Source organism: Salmo trutta, chromosome 38 (genome assembly GCF_901001165.1).
Source record: "Salmo trutta chromosome 38, fSalTru1.1, whole genome shotgun sequence".
Taxonomy (NCBI): Eukaryota; Metazoa; Chordata; class Actinopteri; order Salmoniformes; family Salmonidae; genus Salmo; species Salmo trutta.
The window spans coordinates 25,435,593-25,450,469 of record NC_042994.1 but is presented as its reverse complement, the minus strand read 5'-3'; the positions used below and the strand labels follow the sequence as shown (position 1 = coordinate 25,450,469).

Here is a 14,877-nt window from a genome sequence, read left to right as displayed (position 1 = left end):
GTGTGTTGGTGTGTGTGTATGCATGCTTGCGTCCATGTGTGTTAGCACCCGTGTGTGTATGCATGCTTGCGTCCGTGTGTGTTAGCACCCGTGTGTGTGTGTGTGTGTATGCATGCTTGCGTCCGTGTGTGTTAGCACCCGTGTGTGTGTGTGTGTGTTGGTGTGTGTGTATGCATGCTTGCGTCCATGTGTGTTTGTTAGCGACCGTGTGTGTGTATGCATGTTGCGTCCATGTGTGTTAGCACCCGTGTGTGTGTGTGTTGGTGTGTGTATGCATGCTTGTGTCCGCGTGTGTTAGCACCCGTGTGTGTGTGTGTGTGTATGCATGCTTGCGTCCGCGTGTGTTCTCACCTGTTTGCCGTTGGTGTTCCGCCCTGCCATACTGATCCCGTCCAGACATTTAGTGATGATGGGTAAAACCTTCTTCTCTATGTCAGCAAACTGACTGTAGCCCTCTGCCAGGCTCCTGATACGCCGCTCATCCATATCCTGCAGCTTCTACACACATTATATACACACACACACACACACACACACACACACAAATTATATGTACACACCCACACATTATATACACACACACACACAAATTATATGTACACACCCACACATTATATACACCCACACATTATATACACACACACAAATTATATGTACACACCCACACATTATATACACACACAAATGATATGTACACACCAACACATTATATACACACACAAAAACAGTCTTGTATAACTGACCTTGAGGGGACACAAAATTCAGTCACATTCAAAATCAAATTTTCGCTAACCCCTAAACTAAACCTATCCTTAAAGCCTAGCTCCTAACCCTAACTCTAACCTTAACCCTAAACCCCCTAGAAATAGCCTTTGACCTTGTGGGGACTAACAAAATGTCCCCAGTTGGTCAAATGTTTGTTTGTTTACTATTCTAGTAGGGACTTCTGGTTCCCCACAAGTATAGTTAAACACGTCCACACACACACACCAGTTTGGACACACCTAATCATTCCAGGGTTTTTCTTTATTTTTTACATTGTAGAATAATAGTGAAGACATCAAAACTATGAAATAACACATATGGAATCATGTAGTAACCAAAAAAAGAGAAACAAATCAAAATATACTATATTTGAGAATCTTCAAAGTAGCCTCCCTTTGCCTTGATGACAGCTTTGCACACTCTTGGCATTCTCTCAACCAGCTTCATGAGGTAGTTACCTGAAATGTATTTCAATTAAAAGGTGTGCCTTGTTAAAAGTTAATTTGTGGAATTTCTTTCCTTCTTAATACGTTTGAGACAATCAGTTGTGTTGTGACAAGGTAGGGGTGGTATACAGAAGATAGCCCTATTTGGTAAAAGACCAAGTCCATATTACGGCAAGAACAGCTCAAATAAGCAAAGAGAAACGACAGCCCATCATTACTTTAAGACATGAAGGTCAGTCAATCGTGAAAATGTCAAGAATTTCAAGTGCAGTCACAAAAACCATCAAGCGCTATGATGAAACTGGCTCTAATGAGGACCGCCACAGGAAAGGAAGACCCAGAGGTACCTCTGCTGCAGAGGATACGTTCATTACAGTTACCAGCCTCAGAAATTGCAGCCCAAATAAATGCTTCACAGAGTTCAAGTAACAGACACATCTCAACATCAACTGTTCAGAGGAGACCGTGTAAATCAGGCCTTCATGGTCGAATTGCTGCAAAGAAACCACTACTAAAGGACACCAATAAGAAGAAAAGACTTGCTTGGGCCAAGAAACACGAGCAATGGACATTAGACCAGTGGTAATCTGTCCTTTAGTCTGATGAGTCTAAATTTGAGATTTTTGGTTCCAACCGTCATGTCTTTGAGACGCAGAATAGGTGAACGGATGATCTCCACATGTGCTGTTCCCACCGAAAAGCATGGAGGAGGTGTGATGGGGGTGCTTTGCTGGTGACACTGTTAGTGATTTATTTAGAATTCAAGGCACACTCAACCAGCATGGCTACTACAGCATTCTGCGCTTAGTGGGACAATCATTTGTTTTTCAACAGGACAATGACCCAACACACCACCAGGCTGTGTAAAGGCTATTTGACCAAGGAGAGTGAGGGAGTGCTGCATCAGATGACCTGGTCTCCACAATCACTCGACCTCAACCCAATTGAGATGGTTTGGGATGAGTTGGACTGCAGAGTAAAGGACAAGCAGCCAACACATGCTCAGCATACGTGGGAACTCCTTCAAGACCGTTGAAAAAGCATTCCTCATGAAGCTGGTTGAGAGAATGCCAAGAGTGTGCAAAGCTATCATCAAGGCAAAGGGTGGCTACTTTGAAGAATCTCAAATATATTTTGTAAACTTGTTTGGTTCCTACATGATTGCATGTGTTATTTCAGAGCTTTGATGTCTTCACTACTATTCTACAATGTAGAAAAAAGTCAATAATAAGAAAAAGCCTTGAATGGGTTTGTGTCCAAACTTTTGACTGGTACTGTGTGTATATACAGTGTATATACAGTTGAAATCGGAAGTTTACATACACCTTAGCCAAATACATTTAAACTTAGTTTTTCCACAATTCCTGACATTTAATCCCAGTAAAAATTCACTGTCTTAGGTCAGTTAGGATCTACACTTTATTTTAAGAATGTGAAATGTCAGAAAAATAGTAGAGAGAATGATTTATTTCAGCTTTAATTTCTTTCATCACATTCTCAGTGGGTCAGAAGTTTACACACACGCAATCAGTATTTGGTAGCATTGCCTTTAAATTGTTTAACTTGGGTCAAACATTTCGGGAAGCCTTCCACAAGTTTCTCACAATAAGTTGGGTGAATTTTGGCCCATTCCTCCTAACAGAGCTGGTGTAACTGAGTCAGGTTTGTAGGCCTCCTTGCTCGCACACGCTTTTTCAGTTCTGCCCACAAATGTTCTATAGGATTGAGGTCAGGGCTTTGTGATGGCCAATCCAATACCTTGACTTTGTTGTCCTTAAGCCATTTTGCCACAACTTTTGAAGTATGCTTGGTGTCCTTCCATTTGGAAGACCCATTTGCGACCAAGCTCTAACTTCCTGACTGATGTCTTGAGATGTTGCTTCAATATATACACATAATTTTCCTTCCTCATGACGTCATCTATTTTGTGAAGTGCACCAGGCCCTCCAGCAGCAAAGCACCCCCACAACATGATGCTGCCACCACCATGCTTCATGGTTGGGATGGTGTTCTTCGGCTTGCAAGCCTCCTCCTTTTTCCTCCAAACATAAAAGGTAATTATGGCCAAACATTTCTATTTTTGTTTCATCAGACCAGAGGACATTTCTCCAAAAAGTACAATCTTTGTCCCCATATGCAGTTGCAAACCGTAGTCTGGCTTTTTTATGGCAGTTTTGGAGCAGTGGCTTCTTCCTTGCTGAGCGGCCTTTCAGGTTATGTTGATATAGGACTTGTTTTACTGTGGATATAGATACTTTCTGTGGATATAGATACCCGTTTTACTGTGGATATAGATACCCGTTTCCTCCAGAATCTTCACAGGTCCTTTGCTGTTGTTCTGGGATTGAGTTGCACTTTTTGCACCAAAGTACTTTCATGTCTAGGAGACAGAACGCATCTCCTTCCTGAGCGGTATGACGGCTGCGTGGTCCCATGGTGTTTATACTTACGTACTATTGTTTGTACAGATGAACGTGGTACCTTCAGGTGTTTGGAAATTGCTCCCAAGGATGAACCAGACTTGTGGAGGTCTACAATATTTTTTATGAGGTCTTGGCTGATTTATTTTGATTTTCCCATGATGTCAAGCAGAGGCACTGAGTTTGAAGGTAGGCCTTGAAATACATCCACAGGTACACCTCCAATTGACTCAAATGATGTCAGTTAGCCTATCAGAAGCTTCTAAAGCCATGACATCATTTTCTGGAATTTTACAAGCTGTTTAAAGGCACAGTCAACTTAGTGTATGCAAACTTCTGACCCTCTGGAATTGTGATACAGTGAATTATATGTGAAATAATCTGTCTGTAAACAATTGTTGGAAACATTACTTGTGTCATGCACAAAGTAGATGTCCTAACCGACTTGCCAAAACTATAATTTGTTAACAATAAATTTGTGGAGTGGTTGAAAAACAAGTTTTAATGACTCCAACCTAAGAGTATGTAAACTTCCGACTTCAACTGTAAATATATATCTCACACACAACGTGTGGAGACAGATCAGTAGGTAAAGTGTGTGTTACATTAAACAGCTGCGGTATCTCTGTGTAGTAGAAGGTGTTCTGTTCCTTGTTGTATTTCTGGAGCTGGGCGGCGTAGTCGTTCCTGCACTCCTCTGCTGTGTGTGTCTTCACATGGGCATGCTGCTTCACCTGGACACACACACACACACACACACACACACACACACACACACACACACACACACACGTATTAACTGGTATATAGGTACATATGCTGCTTCACCTGGACACACACACCTGTATTAATTGTTATATAGGCATGTATGCTGCTTCACCTAGACACACACCTGTATTAACTGGTATATAGGTATGTATGCTGCTTCACCTGGACACACACACCTGTATTAATTGGTATATAGGTACATATGCTGCTTCACCTAGACACACACCTGTATTAATTGGTATATAGGTACATATGCTGCTTCACCTAGACACACACCTGTATTAATTGGTATATAGGTAGGTATGCTGCTTGACCTGGACACACACCTGTATTAACTGGTATATAGGCATGCATGCTGCTTCACCTAGACACACACCTGTATTTATTGGTATATAGGTACGTATGCTGCTTCACCTGGACACACACCTGTATTAATTGTTATATAGGCATGTATGCTGCTTCACCTGGACACGCACACACCTGTATTAACTGGTATATAGGTACGTATGCTGCTTCACCTGGACACACACCTGTATTAACTGGTATATAGGCATGTATGCTGCTTCACCTGGACACACACACCTGTATTAACTGGTATATAGGCACGTTGTATGAACGTTGAGGTAAACTGTGTGAGTGTGTGTACCTTCTCAACATCTGCTTTGATAGCGTTTGTGTCGTTCTCAATTTTCTCTGCTTGCTGCGTGGCTTTCTCTGCCTCTCCCCACTCCTTGGCAAAACGCCTCTTAGTCTGCACACACACACACACACACACACACACACACACACACACACACACACACACACACACACACACACACACACACACACACACACACACACACACACACACACATTATGAGACTTGGTTTAGTAAGGGTTATAGCAGGGATCATCAACTAGATTCAGCCACGGGCCGATTTCTTCCTGAGCAGATGGATGGTCAGGGGGCCGGAACATATTTACAAATCATTTGTAGACTGCATATTGACCGCAAGAAGCCCAAACAGAGAGGGTTAATACCCCTGGGTCCTAGAAGAGAGGGTTAATACCCCTGGGTCCTACAGGGGGAGGAGAGGGTTAACACTGGGGACCGGAACATATTTACAAATCATTTGTAGACTGCATATTGACCGCAAGAAGCCCAAACATATCATTTGACTAAAACAATCATTTCAAACCTTGCTTACATTTATATACGATCATGTCTCTCTATTAGGCGTGAGAATACTTGGGAACAGATTTCCAAAAATGTAAATCACTTGGAGCTGACTTCCTGGTGTTGTCCAACAATGAACATTCAACCAATTTATTTGTTTTGCTCAGAAAACTAGGGGGGGGGATCAAAACCACCCGCGGGCCGACAGTTGGGGAACCGTGGGTTACAGGGATCATAACATGTACAGTGGGGGGAAAAAGTATTTGATCCCCTGCTGATTTTGTACGTTTGCCGACTTACAAAAAATGATCAGTCTATAATTTTAATAGTAGGTTTATTTGAACAGTGAGACAGAATAACAACAAAAATATCCAGAAAACCGCATGTCAAAAATGTTATAAATTGATTTGCGTTTTAATGAGGGAAATAAGTATTTGATCCCTCTGCAAAACATGACTTAGTACTTGGTGGCAAAACCCTTGTTGGCAATCACAGAGGTCAGACGTTTCTTGTAGTTGGCCACCAGGTTTGCACACATCTCAGGAGGGATTTTGTCCCACTCCTCTTTGCAGATCTTCTCCAAGTCATTAAGGTTTCGAGGCTGACGTTTGGCAACTCGAACCTTCAGCTCCCTCCACAGATTTTCTATGGGATTAAGGTCTGGAGACTGGCTAGGCCACTCCAGGACCTTAATGTGCTTCTTCTTGAGCCACTCCTTTGTTGCCTTGGCTGTGTGTTTTGGGTCATTGTCATGCTGGAATACCCATCCACGACCCATTTTCAAAGCCCTGGCTGAGGGAAGGACGTTCTCACCCAAGATTTGACGGTACATGGCCCCGTCCATCGTCCCTTTGATGCGGTGAAGTTGTCCTGTCCCCTTAGCAGAAAAACACCCCCAAAGCATAATGTTTCCACCTCCATGTTTGACGGTGGGGATGGTGTTCTTGGGGTCATAGGCAGCATTCTTCCTCCTCCAAAAACGGCGAGTTGAGTTGATGCCAAAGAGCTCCATTTTGGTCTCATCTGACCACAACACTTTCATCCAGTTGTCCTCTGAACCATTCAGATGGTCATTGGCAAACTTCAGACGGGCATGTACATGTGCTTTCTTGAGCAGGGGGACCTTGCGGGCGCTGCAGCATTTCAGTCCTTCACGGCGTAGTGTGTTACCAATTGTTTTCTTGGTGACTATGGTCCCAGCTGCCTTGAGATCATTGACAAGATCCTCCCGTGTAGTTCTGGGCTGATTCCTCACCGTTCTCATGATCATTGCAACTCCACGAGGTGAGATCTTGCATGGAGCCCCAGGCCGAGGGAGATTGACAGTTCTTTTGTGTTTCTTCCATTTGCGAATAATCGCACCAACTGTTGTCACCTTCTCACCAAGCTGCTTGGCGATGGTCTTGTAGCCCATTCCAGCCTTGTGTAGGTCTACAATCTTGTCCCTGACATCCTTGGAGAGTTCTTTGGTCTTGGCCATGGTGGAGAGTTTGGAATCTGATTGATTGACTGCTTCTGTGGACAGGTGTCTTTTATACAGGTAACAAGCTGAGATTAGGAGCAATCTCAACTCGTTACCTGTATAAAAGACACCTGGGAGCCAGAAATCTTTCTGATTGAGAAGGGGTCAAATACTTATTTCCCTCATTAAAATGCAAATCAATTCATAATATTTTGAACATGCGGTTTTCTGGATTTTTTTGTTGTTATTCTGTCTCTCACTGTTCAAATAAACCTACCATTAAAATTATAGACTGATCATTTCTTTGTAAGTGGGCAAACGTACAAAATCAGCAGGGGATCAAATACTTTTTTCCCCTCACTGTATTCACTCTCAATCATACAGAAACTCACATTCTCTAGCTGTTTGAAACTGATCTCCAAGTTCTGTTGAGCTTTTTTGGCATCGGCCAGGTACTGGGGGGAGGGAGAGAGATTAGTTAGAGGACAACGTCAAAGTGAGTTCAACATGTCGGTGATGTTATCTCCCTCTCACTGTTTTGCGTTCTTGTTTGAGGTCCTGGAGGTATTTAGTGAGTTCTACACAGATTCCAGTCATCATGTGCTCGGCTATCAGCTCTCTCTGGCCCGCATAGTCATTCAGCTCATTCAGAATGTCCTGGAACGACTGGTGATTGGTGAACCTGCAGGTGGAGGGGAAACAAGACAGAATGTGATTGGTTCACTTCCAGGAAGCAGGGGTAAAGAGTTGCATGTGATTGGTGGGACAAAGAAATCTGTCTGTCTAATAAAGACAAATACGAGTGACAAAGGATAAGCATAGCATTCATCTGATAATCACTAACTGATTAGAGAGAGGACACACAGACAGACACAGACACACAGACAGACACACACAGCTCACCCGCACTCCTGCTCCTCCTTGCTGCCTCGTTTAAGGTATTTCTTGGAGAGGTTTCTGAGAGGAAGAGAATGTCAGGGTTACATTCTAAATGCTAATTAAAATACACTGACATACTGCACACACACACACACACACAGAGACACACACACACACAGACACACACACACTGCACACTGACAGACACATTTCACACTGACAGACACACAGACAGACACACTGCACACACACAGACACACACAGACAGACACACTGCACACACACAGACAGACACACTGCACACACAGACAGACAGTCACTTACAGAAACACAGTCACACACACACACACACTGACAGACACACTGCACACACACACACACTGACAGACACACAGACACACTGCACAGACAGACACACTGCACAGAGACAGACACACTGCACACACACAGACACACTGCACACACACAGACACACTACACACACACAGACACACACACAGACAGAAACTGCACACACACAGACAGAAACTGCACACACACAGACAGACACCTGAGTTGCTTGGCGTAGTTCTGTTCTATCTCGGTCCGTTCTTTGACAAACTTGACGTATCGGTCCACCAGATCCAGTCCTGACTGGGTGTGTTTATCAATACCATCATACTGGTCCTACAGACAGGAGAGACAGAACAGGGTTAGATACAACACACTCCTCTATACAGTACAGCTGTAATATAACCACTAGTTACTGATATAATACACTCCTCTATACAGTACAGCTGTAATATAACCACTAGTATATAACACACTCCTCTATACAGTACAGCTGTATTATAACCACTAGTATATAACACACTCCTCTATACAGTACAGCTGTAATATAACCACTAGTATATAATACACTCCTCTATACAGTACAGCTGTAATATAACCACTAGAATATAACACACTCCTCTATACAGTACAGCTGTAATATAACCACTAGTATATAACACACTCCTCTATACAGTACAGCTGTAATATAACCACTAGTATATAATACACTCCTCTATACAGTACAGCTGTAATATAACCACTAGTATATAACACACTCCTCTATACAGTACAGCTGTAATATAACCACTAGTATATAACACACTCCTCTATACAGTACAGCTATAGTATAACCACTAGTATATAACACACTCCTCTATACAGTACAGCTGTAATATAACCACTAGTATATAACACGCTCCTCTATACAGTACAGCTATAGCATAACCACTAGTATATAACACACTCCTCTATACAGTACAGCTGTAATATAACCACTAGTATATAACACTCCTCTATACAGTACAGCTGTATTATAACCACTAGTATATAACACACTCCTCTATACAGTACAGCTGTAATATAACAACTAGTATATAATACACTCCTCTATACAGTACAGCTATAGTATAACCACTAGTATATAACACACTCCTCTATACAGTACAGCTGTAATATAACCACTAGTATATAACACACTCCTCTATACAGTACAGCTGTAATATAACCACTAGTATATAACACACTCCTCTATACAGTACAGCTGTATTATAACCACTAGTATATAACACACTCCTCTATACAGTACAGCAGTAATATAAACACTAGTATATAATACACTCCTCTATACAGTACAGCTGTAATATAACCACTAGTATATAACACACTCCTCTATACAGTACAGCTGTAATATAACCACTAGTTACTGATATAACACACTCCTCTATACAGTACAGCTGTAATATAACCACTAGTATATAACACACTCCTCTATACAGTACAGCTGTAATATAACCACTAGTATATAATACACTCCTCTATACAGTACAGCTGTAATATAACCACTAGTATATAATACACTCCTCTATACAGTACAGCTGTATTATAACCACTAGTATATAACACACTCCTCTATACAGTACAGCTGTAATATAACCACTAGTATATAACACACTCCTCTATACAGTACAGCTGTAATATAACCACTAGTATATAACACACTCCTCTATACAGTACAGCTGTAACAGGAGAACTACTAGTTACAGGACTGGAACAACACACTCCTCCTCTTACATCACTGCACCAGCCAGTTGTACAGGTATATCCTCTCCACTATGTATCCTACACTGGTCTCTGTCTGAGAGACAATCTGCTATCTACAGGTATATCCTCTCCACTATGTATCCTACACTGGTCTCTGTCTGAGAGACAATCTGCTATCTACAGGTATATCCTCTCCACTATGTATCCTACACTGGTCTCTGTCTGAGAGACAATCTGCTATCTACAGGTATATCCTCTCCACTATGTATCCTACACTGGTCTCTGTCTGAGAGACAATCTGCTATCTACAGGTATATCCTCTCCACTATGTATCCTATACTGGTCTCTGTCTGAGAGACAATCTGCTATCTACAGGTATATCCTCTCCACTATGTATCCTACACTGGTCTCTGTCTGAGAGACAATCTGCTATCTACAGGTATATCCTCTCCACTATGTATTCTACACTGGTCTCTGTCTGAGAGACAATCTACTATCTACAGGTATATCCTCTCCACTATGTATCCTACACTGGTCTCTGTCTGAGAGTCCATGGTGACTGAGACACAGATAGAATCTCCTGATAGACACAGATAGACTCTCCTCAGAGACACAGAGGCTGCATCCCCTACTACTAACCAGGGCCACTAGGGTTCTGGTCTAAAGTAGTGCACTATGTAGGGAATATGGTGCCATTTGGGATGTAGACATGTACTAAACAGAGCTAATGAACTGAATAGAAGTGATTATACAGAACACATTTACTACAGCCATGTCCTCAATACTGCATCTGAACCAGGACAGAGAGAGAGAGAGGTAGAGAGAGAGAGGTAGAGAGAGAGAGAGAGAGAGAGAGAGAGAGAGAGAGAGAGAGAGAAGTAGAGAGAGAAGTAGAGAGAGAGAGAGAGAAGTAGAGAGAGAAGTAGAGAGAGAGAGAGAGAGAGAGAGAGAGAGAGAGAGAGAGAGAGAGAGAGAGAGAGAGAGAAGTAGAGAGAGAGAGAGAGAGGTAGAGAGAGGTAGAGAGAGGTAGAGAGAGGTAGAGAGAGGTAGAGAGGTAGAGAGAGAGAGAGAGAGAGAGAGAGAGAGAGAGAGAGAATAACATTTCAGAGCCACTTATTGGGTCAATGAAATGGAAGGTCATTCAAAGCACTGCTGATATACAGCTAGTGTAACCTCTGTATGTAGACTACTGCTGATATACAGCTAGTGTAACCTCTGTATGTAGACTACTGCTGATATACAGCTAGTGTAACCTCTGTATGTAGACTACTGCTGATATACAGCTAGTGTAACCTCTGTATGTAGACTACTGCTGATATACAGCTAGTGTAACCTCTGTATGTAGACTACTGCTGATATACACCTAGTGTAACCTCTGTATGTAGACTACTGCTGATATACAGCTAGTGTAACCTCTGTATGTAGACTACTGCTGATATACACCTAGTGTAACCTCTGTATGTAGACTACTGCTGATATACAGCTAGTGTAACCTCTGTATGTAGACTACTGCTGATATACAGCTAGTGTAACCTCTGTATGAAGACTACTGCTGATATACAGCTAGTGTAACCTCTGTATGTAGACTACTGCTGATATACAGCTAGTGTAACCTCTGTATGTAGACTACTGCTGATATACAGCTAGTGTAACCTCTGTATGTAGACTACTGCTGATATACAGCTAGTGTAACCTCTGTATGTGGACTACTGCTGATATACACCTAGTGTAACCTCTGTATGTAGACTACTGCTGATATACAGCTAGTGTAACCTCTGTATGTAGACTACTGCTGATATACAGCTAGTGTAACCTCTGTATGTAGACTACTGCTGATATACAGCTAGTGTAACCTCTGTATGTAGACTACTGCTGATATACAGCTAGTGTAACCTCTGTATGTAGACTACTGCTGATATACAGCTAGTGTAACCTCTGTATGAAGACTACTGCTGATATACAGCTAGTGTAACCTCTGTATGAAGACTACTGCTGATATACAGCTAGTGTAACCTCTGTATGTAGACTACTGCTGATATACACCTAGTGTAACCTCTGTATGTAGACTACTGCTGATATACAGCTAGTGTAACCTCTGTATGTAGACTACTGCTGATATACAGCTAGTGTAACCTCTGTATGAAGACTACTGCTGATATACAGCTAGTGTAACCTCTGTATGTAGACTACTGCTGATATACAGCTAGTGTAACCTCTGTATGAAGACTACTGCTGATATACAGCTAGTGTAACCTCTGTATGAAGACTACTGCTGATATACAGCTAGTGTAACCTCTGTATGTAGACTACTGCTGATATACAGCTAGTGTAACCTCTGTATGAAGACTACTGCTGATATACAGCTAGTGTAACCTCTGTATGTAGACTACTGCTGATATACAGCTAGTGTAACCTCTGTATGTAGACTACTGCTGATATACAGCTAGTGTAACCTCTGTATGAAGACCACTGCTGATATACAGCTAGTGTAACCTCTGTATGTAGACTACTGCTGATATACAGCTAGTGTAACCTCTGTATGAAGACTACTGCTGATATACAGCTAGTGTAACCTCTGTATGAAGACTACTGCTGATATACAGCTAGTGTAACCTCTGTATGAAGACTACTACTGATATACAGCTAGTGTAACCTCTGTATGTAGACTACTGCTGATATACAGCTAGTGTAACCTCTGTATGAAGACTACTGCTGATATACAGCTAGTGTAACCTCTGCATGTGGACTACTGCTGATATACAGCTAGTGTAACCTCTGTATGAAGACTACTGCTGCCTCTGCTCTGATAAGAGGTCCAGACCTTAGTGGCACCTGTCTTTCTCTACACTGGCCCTGTAACATTAAGGTCCCTGGTTCAACCCCCAGTCTGACTGCTTGTCCCCAATCAGACGCTACCGCAGGATAATCCCCCTGGTCATTGAGGCGTGTGTTGAAACTTGGAACCCTTCCCCTGTTCTGTTGTGTTCCGTTCTAGCTAAGGTTTGGGTTACGTCCTAAATCGCACCCTTTTCCCTACACAGTGCACTACCTTGGCTCTGGTCAAAAGTAGCGCACTAGCATATAGGGAATATAGTGCCAAATTTGGAACGCAGACCTGGTCAGGTTCCAGCTGCAGGGGATTCAGAACAACGGCCCAGCCCGTTGGAGTGATTTAAACATGCGACCTTCTTTCCTTTCCTCTCTCCTTCTCTCTAATCAGTGATCTAACACAACTAGACAGGGTTAGATTCCATAGATTCCATGCCATAGATTCCACCCACCAGAGCCATGATCTAAACTGAGGGAGGACATTATACAGAACACTTTTACTACAGTCATGTCCTCAATACTGCATCTGAACCAGGACAGAGAGAGAGAGGTAGGGAGAGGTGGGGAGAGGAGAGAGAGAGAGTGGTAGGGAGAGGAGAGGAGAGAGAGGTAGGGAGAGGAGAGAGAGAGAGAGAGGGAGAGGAGAGAGAGAGAGGAGAGAGAGTGATGAGAGGAGAGAGAGGAGGAGGAAAGGAGAGAGGAGGTGAGGAGAGAGAGAGAGAGAGAGGGAGAGGAGGAGAGAAAAACAGGGAGAGAAGAGGGGGAGAGGAGGAAGAAAGAGGGGGGAGAGGAGAGAGAGAGAGGAGGGGAGAGGAAAGAGAAGCCGAGAGAGGAGCCGAGAGAGGAGCCGAGAGAGGAGCCGAGAGAGGAGCCGAGAGAGGAGCCGAGAGAGATGGGGGAGAGGAGAGAGAGATGGGGGAGAGGAGAGAGAGATGGGGGAGAGGAGAGAGAGATGGGGGAGAGGAGAGAGAGAGAACATGATGACATCATCATACCACTGAGTCTACCTTTAAAAATCAGCCAGGAGAGTCCCTGTCCATTTAAAGAGTTAAAGGGGGTACTTCGGGATTTTGGCAATGAGGCCCTTTCTCTACCTCCCCAGAGTCCGATGTCCTCATGGATATCATGTTTGTGTCACCGCATGCAGTTTCAAGGAAGTTGTTAAGTAATGCAATTACTAACTAGGATAAGAGCAATGACTGGAGGACTACGGGTGTTAGCATTGGCTCGCTAAACTACCTCCAACTTCCCTCACACTTGACACATAACAATGGTATCCATGAGTTCATCTGACTCTGGGGAGGTAGAGAAAGGGCCTCATTGCCAAAATCCCGAAGTACCCCCTTTAAGAGAGAATAACAACTAGGGCTGATGGGAGAATTTATGTCCAGAGTCCCAAATGGCATCCTATTCCCTACATACTAGACCAGGGCCCAAATGGCCTCCTATTCCCTACATACTAGACCTGGGCCCAAATAGCCTCCTATTCCCTACATACTAGACCAGGGCCCAAATGGCCTCGTATTCCCTACATACTAGACCAGAGCACCATGGGCCCAAATGGCCTCATATTCCCTACATACTAGACCTGAGCCCAAATGGCCTCCTATTCCCTACATACTAGACTAGGGCCCAAATGGCCTCCTATTCCCTACATACTAGACTAGGGCCCAAATGGCCTCCTATTCCCTACATACCAGAGCCCAAATGGCCTCGTATTCCCTTCATACTAGAACAGGGCCCAAATGGCCTCGTATTCCCTACATACTAGACCTGAGCCCAAATGGCCTCCTATTCCCTACATACTAGACCAGGGCCCAAATGGCCTCCTATTCCCTACATACTAGATCAGAGCCCCATGGGCCCAAATGGCCTCGTATTCCCTACATACTAGAACAGGGCCCAAATGGCCTCCTATTCCCTACATACTAGACCAGAGCCCAAATGGCCTCCTATTCCCTACATACTAGACCAGAGCCCAAATGGCCTCCTATTCCCTACATACTAGATCAGGGCCCAAATGGCCTCCTATTCCCTACATACTAAACCAGGGCCCAAATGGACTCCTATTCCCTA

At 43.3% G+C, this 14,877-nt stretch overlaps 1 protein-coding gene across 3 annotated transcripts in view; it reads right to left on the bottom strand.

Annotated features, from left to right (window-relative positions):
- Positions 1–14,877, bottom strand: part of LOC115178164 (cdc42-interacting protein 4 homolog) — a gene marked incomplete at its 3' end in the record, with an annotated part of 31,967 nt that overhangs the window by 15,426 nt on the left and 1,664 nt on the right. For all 3 annotated transcript variants that reach the window (XM_029739217.1, XM_029739216.1, XM_029739219.1), the window contains 7 exon segments: positions 352–498; positions 4,237–4,365; positions 5,046–5,150; positions 7,413–7,475; positions 7,555–7,702; positions 7,924–7,977; positions 8,450–8,565. In XM_029739217.1, the coding sequence (XP_029595077.1) occupies positions 352–498; positions 4,237–4,365; positions 5,046–5,150; positions 7,413–7,475; positions 7,555–7,702; positions 7,924–7,977; positions 8,450–8,565 (762 nt within the window).